The sequence below is a fragment of the Raphanus sativus genome, chromosome 8 (genome assembly GCF_000801105.2).
Source record: "Raphanus sativus cultivar WK10039 chromosome 8, ASM80110v3, whole genome shotgun sequence".
In the NCBI taxonomy this organism is placed as follows: Eukaryota; Viridiplantae; Streptophyta; class Magnoliopsida; order Brassicales; family Brassicaceae; genus Raphanus; species Raphanus sativus.
The window spans coordinates 3,243,373-3,257,349 of NC_079518.1; the positions used below are offsets into that span (position 1 = coordinate 3,243,373).

Genomic DNA, 13,977 nt, shown 5'->3' on the forward strand with positions numbered 1-13,977 from the left:
GTGTAATCTAAGTTCCTCCTTTGGCAGTAATCAAGCATTAGTTTCTCAAGATTTACATGAACACCAATCTCGTACACATCTTTCCCTTCGTCCTCTAGGTTCGTGACCTTGAGAGTGATCTTCTCTTGTGGAGCTCGACACCTCTTTGACCTCATGATTAATTATTTAAAAGAAGCTTTGAGGTCTGAGCCTTTGAGAGAGTTTTGAAGTTTCTAGGTGTGGCAATGTAAGGTGAAAAACTGATGAATGTTAAAGTGCTGTTTGAGCTTAAAAGGACAACCCTCTCCTTACTATTGGTCCATCCATCCATCCATCTCTTTCTTTTTCATTTTACTTTTTTTTTAGTTTCCCTTTTTACCTTCGGTCTTGGGCATTGACTGAAAGTTGCTTTTGAAACGAACTCAAAAGAGAAACGCATCAGCTTCCTTGTTAACTAACTTACCGTTAGAAACATGTATATGAAAGAAAGAAAGAGAACGAAAAATAAAAATAATATTTTGACCAGAGTAAAAAATGATTATATTATATACTAAATCACAGGTTAGGCAAGCTTTCTTTTATTGTCTACAGTCTACAGACCCGTAAGATGTAAAGTGCATATTGCATGTAAAAGTATCATCTCGAATATATAACGTGTTGTTGGTCTTGTGAAAGGGTTTAGCTAAAGAAAAAAGCTATTGGAGAGAAATATTACTAAAAATTCTCTAAGGAAATCACTGCACCTAATTTGAGTTCACCTGAAGAAGAAGCGTTTGAATGAGAGAGTAAGATGTATAGTACCCAGAGATGAAGGCATACCAGATAGACCATAGCCCATATTTTGGCAGTCGGGTTTCTACGCCAGAAGACAGTTCCCGAGACGAATATAGCGTTTAGTTGCAACACTAACCATCCCAAATGTTTCTTTAGAAAAACTATAATGGAGACGTCCTTATCGCCAAATGACTATGAGCAGTAAAACAGAGTCGTTTGGAGTAGATGAAGTTTTCTATAAGAGGGAACTTTTCAATACATATTAGTAACTATTACATTTCCCAAAGAAAGAAGAATCTATACCTTCAAGAGCAGACTCTTTAAGCTCAACTTGTTCCCGGACTACTGTTACTTGATCTCTGTTACAACAGAAAAGAAAGAGATAAGTAAAGAAATGCTATAAGTTGGTTTTAAAACCTTGATCCAAGCTCCAGTTTGCATCAGACGAGTGTACATCTTCCAGTAGCAATAATGATCATGGACATTTTTACCTTACAACACTTCAATTGAAAAAAAGACATATTTTCAACAGTAAAATAAAATTACATTATACCAACCATACAAATAAAATTTAATGAATAATTCTTGACCAAAACTAAATAGTTTACTTGAGACAACAATTGGAGAAAGAAGTACTCAACGGTCGAGTGGCGGTAACTTCGTCAATATTTACTATCTCTCTACCAGCGGGTACGACAGCGACAGCACCATCACCGTCGTCACCGTTTGATTTGTTATCTAAAGTGATCTTCTGGATCAAAACCTCATGTATCCTTTCGATCATGCTTAGAAACGCTTCTTCGACGTTTTGGTTCTGTAAAGCCGATGTTTCAAGGAAATACAGACCCTCTAGCTCAGCTAAACTCTTGCCCTCTTCTTCTTCAACTTCTCTAGATTGCCCGAGATCGGATTTGTTACCGACAAGAACAACGACGGTATCACGGCTGGAGAAGCCTCTGAGCTCCGACAACCACTTCTTTATGTTTTGGAACGTTTGTCGTCTTGTGATGTCGTAGATCAATAAGGCTCCTAAAGCTCCACGGTAATACGAACTCGTTATTGCTCTGAATCTTGTTTCCCCCATAGAAAAACAATGATTATCATTTAATGTAGATTGTTAAATAACTGGTTATCTCTTAACTCTAAAAATAAGAAAAGGAGTTGTCGACATATATAATTCTTCTTTTTTAAAAAGTCTCGACATACAACTAAGATTAGGTCCGCGTGACATTGATTGCTTATCAAGAATTCCATCTTTTTTTTTTTCCTTTTGCGCGTGATCTCTTTCCCCGAACATTATCGCAATCCTATAATTGTTTTATGATTCTATTTATTTTCTATTGTTCTCACATATTTTACCATTTAACATGAACACACGACACGAATATATTTATCGTTTACGTTAATAACAGAACCTTTTATTATATCTTGATCATCAAATCCTGTTATAGCAAGATTTTATATCGGAGGTTGAATTTTAGTACCTTTCTTGGCCGGCGGTGTCCCATATCTGAGCTTTGATGGTCTTACCACCGACGCAAAGTCTACTCCGATCGTCGGTTTAGAGTCTAACCGGAACTCATCTCTCGTGAACCTAGACAATAGGTTTGATTTTCCCACGGCTGAGTCTCCTATCAGAACCGCCTTGAAGAGGTAGTCACACTCTTTATCGTACGATTCCTCCGCCATGCTATATAGGTGATCCGGCTTGATTAGGATTTATCTAAGCAAAAGGGAGAAGATCAACGATGGATGATAAAAAAAGTATGAAGGAGAAGGGTTCGTTGTATATAATAACCTCTCGAGAAAGTCTTTCCATCAAAAGTATATATGGCTCTATTTATTAAAATGATATACAATTGTATTTGTACATACTAGTGTCATATGATTGTGACAATATATATAGAAACATTATTTTGAGTACTAAAATTTTTTTTGAGAAAAAGTAGTACACAAGATAATTGGATATAAAAGAGGCGTGAAAGAGACTGTACATAATACAATCCAAAAATTCTGTTAAGAGTATATTTTTGTCAACTACGTTTATCTACTTGTGTATCGCGTGCCTTTTATTTACATTAACTTATTGTTCAGGTCTTGTATTAGTATGTTACACCGAGTTGTGAAGTTTCAGGTTGTCAAAGTCATAAAGCTCAATCATGCATGTTTCTTAGTAGGTTTAGGCTTTGACATGTTACCAAATTCACTGAGAGTTAGGTTTTGACTTGTAGAGAGCAACTAAATAAGTAAGCAAAAGCTGGTTGTTTGGGCCTAAAACGGGCTTTAAGAGGCCGATGTTCGATGTTTTCACAAACATCTCCATATGAAAAGAGATGAGTTAAGACTTTATTACATTTTTAAAAGTACAACCAAAGTAAAACTATTGCCAAAGTACATGATCCAGTTGTGTACACAGAATCCAGATAAGCAGATCGAACGAATCTAAAACCCTAGGCTTAGGTCGAACTCCTGTTTGCCGCAGCAGTGGATCCGTTGTTGCTGTAGGCGAGGGAGGAGGATGATGACGTCATCATCTTCTGAAACTCTTCGAAATTGACATTCCCATCGCCGTCGGCATCCACAGTCCCGATCATCCGAGAGCACTCTTCTGCGGAGCACGACATCCCGAGGCGGTTAAGGACCTGGTGCAGCTCAGAGGCGGAGATGAGTCCGTTCTTGTCGTGGTCGTAGAGGTCGAAGGCGTCGCGGATCTCTGACGCGGTGGAAGACGAGCGGCAGAGAGTGGAGAACTCGTCCACGTCGATGAAGCCGTCGCGATCGGCGTCGACATCTTCCAGCGCGCTGGTGAGTTCAGCCTCTGTGTATGAAGTCCCCATGGCCTTGAAAACGCCTCCGAGCTCGGACGCGGAGATCTTTCCGTCGCCGTTGGAGTCGAACTGGTCGAAAACTTTCTTGAGATCTTCCGGATTGGCTGTGTCCACGGAGGCAGGCGTGGCTTTAGCGGTTTCAGGATTAGCAGTTGCCATTTGTTGTCGTTAGAGCGATGAGGTTTTGGAGCGAGTTGTTTGGTGGCTTTGTTGTGGATATGTGTAGCTGCTCAGTTTTGACCTTTTTATAGATGTCATTGCCACTTCTTCTACGGACGCATGTGTCCACTAGCCACGTAGTACTTTGGTAGCTATCACTGACGAATTTGAAATTGAATCTTTATATATTTAATAGTAGCGGAATTTGTTTTCGGGTTTTGTTACACATGATATTTGGTTGTCTGGATTAACACATTTACAAACTGTAGTCATATGTTGTTGGTTTTAAAAATGTTACTGTAGTATATGTTAGTAGAGACGAATGGCTATCAGTTGACTAGTTGAGTTACTAATCTTCAACTGGGTTTTATTACGAGGATGAGAAGAGTACAAACGATTACAGAGTATTTTATTTTGTTAACGAAAACTGATTTTATTTTCCTACCGAAATACTTGTATAAAATCCTACATATTGACAAAAAAAAATCCTACATAAAATAGTATCTCATAGCAGATATCTATTTCTTTTTTGCTATGTACTAGTATTATATATCTACATTGATTATTAATTTCAATTTGACGTGTTACGAGGTCTAAGGAACACGCAACCATGTCAGTTCACGTGCCGCAGAGATATTTTCATTCGTTTGATTGACTAAGTGGATATTTTCCCCGAAAAACCAAGCACCTTAGGTTATTATTATCATTGGGTTCCATTATTAGTAGGGATTATTCTTGAACAGACAAGCCTTTCTCTAACTCATTAGCTTATTCAATTGTAATTTTTGATTAAATACTCAATAAATCATATCATATCCAATTGCAAATAGTACTAGTTTTCATCGGTACGTTTCTTTTGGTTAGAAACCTTTGTTTTGTCTTAAGTAAATGAAGATCGAAGAAGCCGTTCCGATGTTAACGTGAAACTGACTGGGAAATGTGTCACAATCCAACGCGGTGAACGCGTCAGGTACACACTCTCCCTTACGCGGCGTAGTAATAGTCATACGAGTGGGTCATTAATTATTTTTAGCTATGAAGTGTTTGTAAATTAAAAGGTAATCCAAAACTCTATGTGTAAATATCACAGTCAACCCTTTGCAAATATCAGTTCCCTTATCCTAATCAAACCAGAAAGTATAGAGTTTCTGTTTCAGCCTAGCTAGTTGCTAATAATTTGTTACTTTATGTAAGAAAGATGTGTGAAAGATGCACGTAATTCGTTGTGTTCGTTCATATGCCTAATTAATAAACAGGTTCATAAACAATACTAAGCCTGCTAGTATGATTTACCAAAGCAAGCCTCAGCATACATTTCGAATGTAATCGAATTAACTCCTTAAGAAGATTCAAAATTGTTAATTATGGGGCCCAATAAAAGTCAGACCCATTGTTAGTTTATCGAACATGGCCTACTATATTACACTGAGCCAGACCTTGCTTTTGCTTGCCTACTTTTCCCAAGTTTTTTGGGCATATGAGGATCTAGACTCCGAGTGGCCATCCTTTGGGTGTTCTAAATTAAAACTTTAATAGAATGGAAGACAGTGTACTTTCATGAATTGCTTATCAAATCAGAAACAAATAAGAGGGCTTGGACTCTAGAGATATACACTCACAAGACACAATACTAAGGTGGGCTCATTAATACTGATATAGGATTTTGCATTCTAAGAGTGTTAAAATTGTAGATACATAAACTCAAGATTCCGAACTACAAAATTTTGATTTTGTTGCTGCTACTAGAGAAATGCTTTTTTCAGCGTGGGAAAGAAAGAGGTAGTAATGTCACTCAACCAGTTCATAAATTGCCACGTTGTATCGTTGCCACTAACCAATTCCGGCCACGTAAGTAGACTTGTCTAAACCACATTAATTCGGTCGGTTTGAGATTATTTCGGTTCAGTTTCATAACGTTTTTTGGTTTGGTTCGACCAAAATTGGATACATGTTTTTATTTCTATGCATACATAGAGACTAGAGACTGTAATGATTAAAATACTACAAGAAACCATATATTGATATATATATCATGTAATAACAATCGTTGTCTATTAGACTATTTCTCGTTGAAGTTTACGGGTCATTACTTCGACTTTCTTATATTAACAATCACCTAAACTCTTAAAAACTCTGTCACGATATTTGGATTAACAAATTATAATGTCACTAATCCAAAGCTTAGTCTTCTATCCTATACAAAAGGATCGGATAAGAACAGATTCGGTAACCGTTTCTCGGAAAAATAGGCAGTTAAGTCGATTAGGTTTAAGAAATAATAAAATTACAACCAACCTGTGTGTATATATGAACGTGGAGATTGTATTTACTAATTCCACAAAACACAAAAACCAAACAAAAGAAACCGTTAGAGAAAGAAAAAAACTGCGTTGTTTCTTGAAAATGGAGATTGTTAGGTTCGCAGTCGCCGTCATTTTTGCACTTTCCTCCATCTCGTCGTCTAACGCGGCAACTACACCAACTACACCACCAAGCGGCGGAGCAGGAGATGCTCACTCGATGCCATGTATACAGAAACTGATGCCGTGTCAGCCGTATCTTCACTCGTCGGCTCCTCTGCCTCCAGCGTCGTGTTGCATGCCGTTGAAGGAGATCGTCGAGACCGACGTGACCTGTCTTTGCTCAGTATTCAACAACGTAGATATGCTTAGATCGCTTAACTTAACTAAAGAAAACGCTCTTGTTCTCCCCAAAGCTTGTGGTGCTAACGCTGATGTGTCACAATGTAAAACCAGTACCGGTGAGTAACTTACAACGACGCCATTTAGTATGTTTGTTGTTTTTCAGCCTAAACATTGTTTTACTTAAGTTTGATTTTGTGTTTGTAAAGGTACTACTACGCCTTCGACGTCCCCGGGAACTACTAAAACTCCTCCGGCATCTCCCGCTGGTATGTAATACATAACCTTCAAATGTTCCGAATTTCAAATATTGTCATGGTTTCCCATTTACTATTTTCTTTTGTTTTGTTTTTAGAAATATTCTATTCAGGAAAGAAGTTACAAGTTTAGTTACTATTTTAAATGGCAAATCTCTTAGATATCACAAAGATAAAAAAAAATTATGACAAAAATAATACACAAAGATAAAATCTTCAAAAGATCACTAATTAAAAGGCAAAATGACTAAATTACTTTAAATATCCCAATTAATTTCTTAACCTATGATCTCAAAACCAAATATAAAATAAAAACGTCATTAAATTTTAATTAATATTATTTTGAGATTGTGTGTTCTTTTAATTGTGTTTTAGTACTATCCTATGATATTTCTAAAAAAATACAGTCCCCTTTTGTTATTTAGCTTATTATTTGGCAAAATAGCAGTTGTGGAGTATTTATTTTGTTTTTAAAATACATGAACAGAAAGCGGCTCCGCCGGAGGTTCAGCTTCTTCAACGGCCAAACCATCAGACTCGGCTCCGGCCATCAACTTTGCCGGAATTAGCTTGGCCTCAGCTTTCGTGGCATTGGCAACAATCTTTTTCTGATATCCTACTAAGTCACGTCTTTATTCAGTTTAGTAAGTTTAAAATGTTGGAAACTATTATTATCAGACTATATTCGGTAACTGATGAGTATTAAACATGTACTATGAAATTTCTAATAATAGTAATAATTTCCAACAGCTCTTTGCCAACATTTTTATCTCTAAATGCCTAAACTGAAAATCGTCTCACCATGGTTTTTGTTTTAAAACTTGTCTCCTAAATTGGAATGAGTGAGGGGCCAGGAAACGAGATGTCATATATACAATACAATTCACAAACATGTACATCACTACAACTCAATACGAATTATTATACCGATGACGACGTTACTATAGTTCGAGCAGTTAATTTTACAAACTCTGGTTTATATATATATTTAAAGTATAAAATGTGTTTGAAATAGATATAACCTCGTTAGATTTTAATAGCAAACGTATTTGGAAGCTATAGCTTTTTAGCTACTGTCAAGATAATAAATTATCCCCTCTTTCAAATATGTTGACAATAGCTAGCTACTTGGGATCCCCTTTGCACTTTAATTATATTTATAACTAATAATGTGGCATCCAAGTGTTTGTGACTGTTTGTTTAAAGATTATTGATTTAACAAATCTTGTGACAGTTCATCAAATGGATTTGGTTTAAATTATTGCAAGATTGAAGTAAACATAATATAAAAAGAGCAAGAAACAACAGAACAAGTAGAATCCAAAGTCCAGGGCACTTTACAAATAAAATCACATAATGAGAAACAGTGTGTGATGTCCGACAGCGACAAGTACATATACGCAAGTAAACAGACAGCCACATCTACATCAAGTATGTGTGTATCCATTCATATGAAGGCATAAGTTAAGTGAAAGGCATAAGTTAAGATTTTTATTAAAAATACAGTTTACATCTTATAAAGCCAGAATACCATTGCTAAATGCTAACAAGTTATGTGGATGTAATTTTCTTCGACCAATTAGAAAGTATTCATACATATCTATCTATTTATAAATCGATGTAATTTTTTTTGGTAATTTAAAGTAAAACATAAGTAATCACATGTATTTATCTGTATGCATCTGAATAATCGATCTACAGATACTTGATCACATTCACATATGACATGCTTTTGTAGTTTTAATACTATAAAACGTTGTTTAGTGATCATATAAATTTGTGGCAACTAACAAAGATACATTTATACATGCATGATGTATCCAGACAACTAATGAGCTGTATAGTATATGATGTAATACTTTGTTTCATGGTACCGACTTATGTAATCTTTGTTTGTGGCTTTTGGAATTTCTAAAACCCGATAAATGAAATTTAATATTATATAAGTAAAAAAGTGGGGGAGGGGGGAGGGAACGGAGGGAGAAGCCATGTCCAATGATGAGTTAGGTAGCGTCGTGACTCGAGCTCAGCCCAGTCGCCCATCGCTCCACAATCAACCCATCCTTCATCCATGTGCTTTTTCTTATCTCTATTGATCTATATACTAGTATTAATCAACTAATATTTCTTCATGTTGTTTTAATATTACATTTTCATATCATACCATCAGTTCGTGTAAAACTAAAAATAAATAAACTGGCGATCTCGATTAAGTGACGAGTAGTGAAAAAAGTTACGCTTCCCAGTACTTGCTAAAATTATTAGTTTTTCTAACAATTTTATTTGTTCACCACTGAAAAAACTGTTTATGGCTAGTTTACTAGAAAAAATACCTCATGATAGCTGTTTTCTGAATAAGGACATTTAGAAAAACTACCTCATGCTAGCTGTTTTCTGAATAAGAACATTTAGTTCTAAGTGACCTTTCTCACAACAAAAAGACACAAATAGATCTAATTTATATTTTAGTGTTCGGTAGAACGAAAAAGAAAACTAAGAGGTGTTTACAAGGGCTGAATCTGATTAATTATCGAGATTGACTTGATTATATGACAATTAATATTGTTGATACTTCAAAAGCCTTACTTTTTGTAGTTTGATAACTTAAATTATCTATCAGATAGATAAGAGTCCCAAGTAAAGTTAAGAAACGACAACTATGAACTGGACACAAAGAAGATACACACAGTTGTACACAACCAGCAAACCCGAAATAATTTATACTTAATCACCACTTAATCCATAAACTAATACAACTATATGTATACACATTAATTATAAAAGCCAGCCCATTTCTACGAAACTTCTCTCTCTATGTCTATGTGAACTTTCTCTTTCTCTTCTTGTTAATTCTAGCTACTTTGTTTACATAATGGGAAACACATCTTCATGCTCACCATCAAACTCATCATCAGGAGTAGTCAAGATCTTAGCTCCTTTCACCGGGACGCTCGACGTCTTCTCAAAACCCATCAAGACTTCCCAAATCGTCTCTCAAAACTCCAGTCAATTTATAACCGACTCAACTTTGCTCCAAATAGGCCACCGAGTCACCGCCGTATCTCCCGACGAGTTCTTGCGGCCTAGACGACATCTCTACCTCCTCCTTCCTACAGACATGTTATACTCTGTCTTAACGCAGGAAGAACTAGCGCTCATCTCCGAGAAAGCAACAGAGATACTCAATGAAAGCCGGTATAACCATTTGAAGAAAATATTCCGAAGAAGAAGCTCATCGTCGGTTAAGGATGATGATCATCATGATCATGGTGGTGTGGAAATAAGAGAAACCCTAGAAGAGAAGGTAATATACGAATCTAAATATGGATCTTGGAGGCCTGGATTGGAGACGATCGTGGAAAGCTAAATTAATCGTTACAGACCTTTATGTATAATCAATCGATCATAGAGTATTCTTTGTTCTTTATTTTTTTCTCCTGATAATTTTTGTCCGAGTTATAAAGAAAATTGAGGCTTTAAATTATATATGGGTTCTGTTCAACGATATTGGATTTTAGCAAAAAAAAAAAGGTTAACTGTCCATATAAAATTTTAGACATTGGCATGCATCTTGAGGAGGTAGCAGAGCATATATATGCATCTTTATAATCTACTCTCGGCATGCAAGTAACTAATTTTGACTGGATATTTAGTTCTATTGTTTTAGGCTCTATAGTCTATTAATACGACAGCTATAATGGTCAACGAAGGCGTATTTATAGCTGTTTCTCGTAAATCTGATTGTAGGTACAGCTATTTTAGTATTCGGTAAGTATATACTTATATATATGGAAGTTTAATATACATGTATATATTCAACTTTGGTACGTATATTATTGAGCTTTTATAATGAAGTTTTCAAATTAAATAGGTTTGGGGATTTTATTGTAACCATAGGTTAGATACTCTGAATATAAAAGATATCGTCAGCCGAAGTAATACTCCCTCCGTCCCACTTTAAGTGGAGTTTAGAGAAAATTTTTTATTCCATTTTAAGTGATGTTTTCAAGTTTCTAGGTAAAAAATAAATACATTTTAATATTTTTAATTATTTATATTCTGTAGTATAATTGTTTATTGGTTGAAATTATTTTAATCATTATTATTTTTAGGTAAACGAGAAAAATAGAATAAAAATTTGTAATTTCTTAACCAACGTGCAAAAACCTCAAAACTCACTTATTTTGGAACAGAGGGAGTAATTAAAAGAGGAATTTTAGAAAGGACCTGGGCATTTTTTGTCCGTCCTAGGCCAAAAATCTACACCTACCTAAGGATACGTGTATATTCAATTATACAAGCTAGCTTCTATCTTATTAAAAGAGAAGTACCCAATAAAAAATACTCCTTAATTTTCAGTTTTATTTACAATGGCATGCCACTGAGAATTAACTAAGTTTCCTATTTTAATGCTTGTCTTTTTCAGTTTATTTAATGTGTTTTCCAAAATTATTGTTGTCTTTTCTGATTTAGATTCCTTAATTATTGTTGTCTTTTCTGATTAATAAATGTATTTTCCTAATTTGAATTTAAATAATAGATTTAAACATTTAATATTTTTTCTAATTTAAATAATAAATTTCCTTAATCATATATTAACCAAAATCGATTTCTCTATATATTTTGTCTTAACTTATTAAATATTAATTTATTCATATATTATTAGTATAATGGTTTCAAAATATAAGTTCAATTAGTTATAAATATTGGATTTGTTTATATGATATACTGTGATATAATAGACAATTAAAATCATAAAATATAATTATTTAACATAATAAATAAAAAAAATATTTTTAAAAATGTAATATTAACAATAATGTTATAGAGTTTAATGTATATATATATTATATCATTAGTACACAGAAGAATTAAAGTGAACAAAATATTTATACAGTTACGGGTCGAATCTATAAATAAATAACAACAGCGCAAGATTATTTTCTTTAATAAATTTATTTTAATAGAAATTATAGTTCTTAATATGTTTATATATTTTATATTTTTATAAATTTATTTTATTTGTTTATAAGAGATGCTAGGATTTTAAAATTAAAAAAATATGACCCGCTTTTATATTATTTTAGTTAGAAAATTTAAATTTTATATCTGAATATTTAATTAAGTTTTTAATTTTAACTTTTTATTATTACTACCATAATTTATTTTAGTCTAAAATTTATGTTTAAAATATCGTAAATTCATCATTTAATATAAACAAAAAAACTAAAAATATAAAATAAACACCCGTCCGGTCGGACGGGTCAAGGTCTAGTTTAGCATTAAAAATCAAATCGTACGAAATAAAACATAGGTAGAAACACTGGTTATCAGCAATTAGGCGATTTTCCCGTGCTCATGCACATGCACGGATATAAATATTTATATAGTAAATATATTATAATATTTTATTTACACTTTGAACAAAAAATTTTATTTACACTATGATGTTTATTAATATTTTTTAATTTTTTATTTATTCTGTTATTTATATTGTAATCAATATGCATGATTTGTTTTAAATAACTTTGCGTTATTTTAATTAGATTATAATTTTGGATATATAATATCTCGACTGTTTGGTTATTATTTGGATATATTATATAACATTTACTTTTTACGATTCAACTAAGATATTTTGTTATACAGATTAAAATTTTGATTAATTTTGTTATTTTTATATAGTTTGATTCTTGCCTTAAATTTGTATATATATATATATATATATATATATATATTTGGTCGGATTATGTATAATTTAATATATGTTGTTTTGAAAATTAAATAGTAAAAGTAAACTAAAGTGTTGATCGGTTCAAAATTACATCTTAATTGTAATAGTTGGTTAATATATTTGTAGTATAATTTGAGAATTTTATATTTATTTAGTAAAATATTGAGAATAAATGATAATATATTATTTTTATTTATTGTTTGACTTTGTATAAAATAATTTGGATTGGTCTAGTTACTCATTTGTGGGTATATTGTGTTATATATTTCCGTTAAATTCAAGTATAACTATTTCTAATCTTATTCAACCAAATCATATTCATTGTATTCATTGCATTAGTTTGGTTTTCATATTAGATGTGTATATATATTTATGAATTGACTATTTGTAAATAGCCTATGCCTATGTTAATTTTATAGTACTTGGTAATTTGGAATATGATAATTATCACAAATAAAATTATAAAAATATAATGATGATAGGTATGAAATTGCATGAAAATATAATTGATACATTCGAAAAAAGAATACTAGTTCTTTATATTAATATCAAGATTATTTTCTAAAATTTCCTATTTATGAAATCAAATTATATATAAAAATTATTTTCAGTTTAAGTTTATAAATATTTTCTTTATCATACATGTTATTTGAAAAATATAAAAGGGAACATAAAAAGATTAAATTAAATTTTATTTATTAAAGATATCTTAGTTTATGCTATTTAAATTATTTTGTAATAATATGAGAAATATATTAATTTAAATAAAATGCTTAATACTTTTAAAAATATATATTATATTGTGAAGATTATTTTGAAAAGGGAAGATTATATATTTTTTACTTTAAAATTAAGATTATTTTGTGAAATTTCCTTATTATGAATTACACTATATATAAAAGATATTTTCGTTTTTAAATTAATATATTTTCTTTATATATAGGTTATTTGAAGAAAAAAAAGAAAACCTAAATAGAAAAGAAAAAAAATAAATGTTTAATAATGATAATTAGATATATTTGATTCGTTAATGGTATCATCATAATCAACCACCGTGAGAGTTAACGTGAGCGCGATACGTAGGAAACTGACTTTTCAAATAATATTATAGAGATCAACTTATATATAATTAATAAAAATTGATATAAAACTGATGATTTTGAAAAATTATAGCTAAACAATATTTATAAAATTTGTAAATATATAAGAAATTAATTATTTTACGTTTACTTTTTTATAATTTTTTAAAAAATTGTATAAAATTTCAAAAATTTAAAGTAATAAAATTTGTATAGTTATAAAAAATATAATTAAATAATATTTCGAAATTAGCAATGTTCATATTTGAATATTTTTATTTTAATGAAGATATTTGAGTTATTACCATATTCTAATTTTTTTACCAAAATATAAATCAACATAAATGTAATATATGAGTTATTACTACATAATTAATAAAAATGATATAATACTGATAATTTTGAAAAAGTATAGCTAAACAATATTTATAAAATTTGTAAAAATATAAGAAATTAATGATTTTAGTTTTATTTTTTTATAAATTTTTAAAAATTCTATAAAATTTCGAAAATTTAAAGTAATAA

At 31.7% G+C, this 13,977-nt stretch overlaps 3 protein-coding genes and 1 pseudogene across 3 annotated transcripts; 2 read left to right on the plus strand and 2 right to left on the minus strand.

Moving 5' to 3' along the window:
- Positions 1-1,187: 1,187 nt before the first annotated feature.
- On the minus strand, positions 1,188-2,635 carry LOC130494337 (ras-related protein RABA6b-like; annotated as a pseudogene).
- A 442-nt stretch (positions 2,636-3,077) lies between these two features.
- LOC108821893 (probable calcium-binding protein CML27) lies at positions 3,078-3,815 on the minus strand. Its single transcript, XM_018594883.2, has one exon. The coding sequence runs from the start codon at positions 3,738-3,740 to the stop codon at positions 3,210-3,212; it is 531 nt and encodes a 176-aa protein (XP_018450385.1). The 5' UTR covers positions 3,741-3,815; the 3' UTR covers positions 3,078-3,209.
- A 2,247-nt stretch (positions 3,816-6,062) lies between these two features.
- On the plus strand, positions 6,063-7,399 carry LOC108821025 (non-specific lipid transfer protein GPI-anchored 3). Its single transcript, XM_018594071.2, has 3 exons — positions 6,063-6,501; positions 6,592-6,651; positions 7,127-7,399. The coding sequence occupies exons 1-3, from the start codon at positions 6,144-6,146 to the stop codon at positions 7,249-7,251; spliced, it is 543 nt and encodes a 180-aa protein (XP_018449573.1). The 5' UTR covers positions 6,063-6,143; the 3' UTR covers positions 7,252-7,399.
- Positions 7,400-9,264: 1,865 nt separating this feature from the next.
- Positions 9,265-10,144, plus strand: LOC108821121 (uncharacterized). Its single transcript, XM_018594169.2, has one exon. It carries the CDS (start codon positions 9,512-9,514, stop codon positions 10,004-10,006), a length of 495 nt encoding a protein of 164 aa, XP_018449671.1. The 5' UTR covers positions 9,265-9,511; the 3' UTR covers positions 10,007-10,144.
- The last annotated feature ends 3,833 nt before the right edge of the window (positions 10,145-13,977 follow it).

Bases quoted from the DNA above. Each gene is read 5' to 3' on its own strand.
- LOC108821025 (XM_018594071.2), top strand. From the start codon at position 6,144: ATGGAGATTGTTAGGTTCGCAGTCGCCGTCATTTTTGCACTTTCCTCC. The intron at 6,502-6,591 runs GTGAGTAACTTA...GTGTTTGTAAAG, and splicing joins ACAATGTAAAACCAGTACCG to GTACTACTACGCCTTCGACG. The intron at 6,652-7,126 runs GTATGTAATACA...ATACATGAACAG, and splicing joins TCCTCCGGCATCTCCCGCTG to AAAGCGGCTCCGCCGGAGGT.
- LOC108821893 (XM_018594883.2), bottom strand. From the start codon at position 3,740: ATGGCAACTGCTAATCCTGAAACCGCTAAAGCCACGCCTGCCTCCGTG.
- LOC108821121 (XM_018594169.2), top strand. From the start codon at position 9,512: ATGGGAAACACATCTTCATGCTCACCATCAAACTCATCATCAGGAGTA.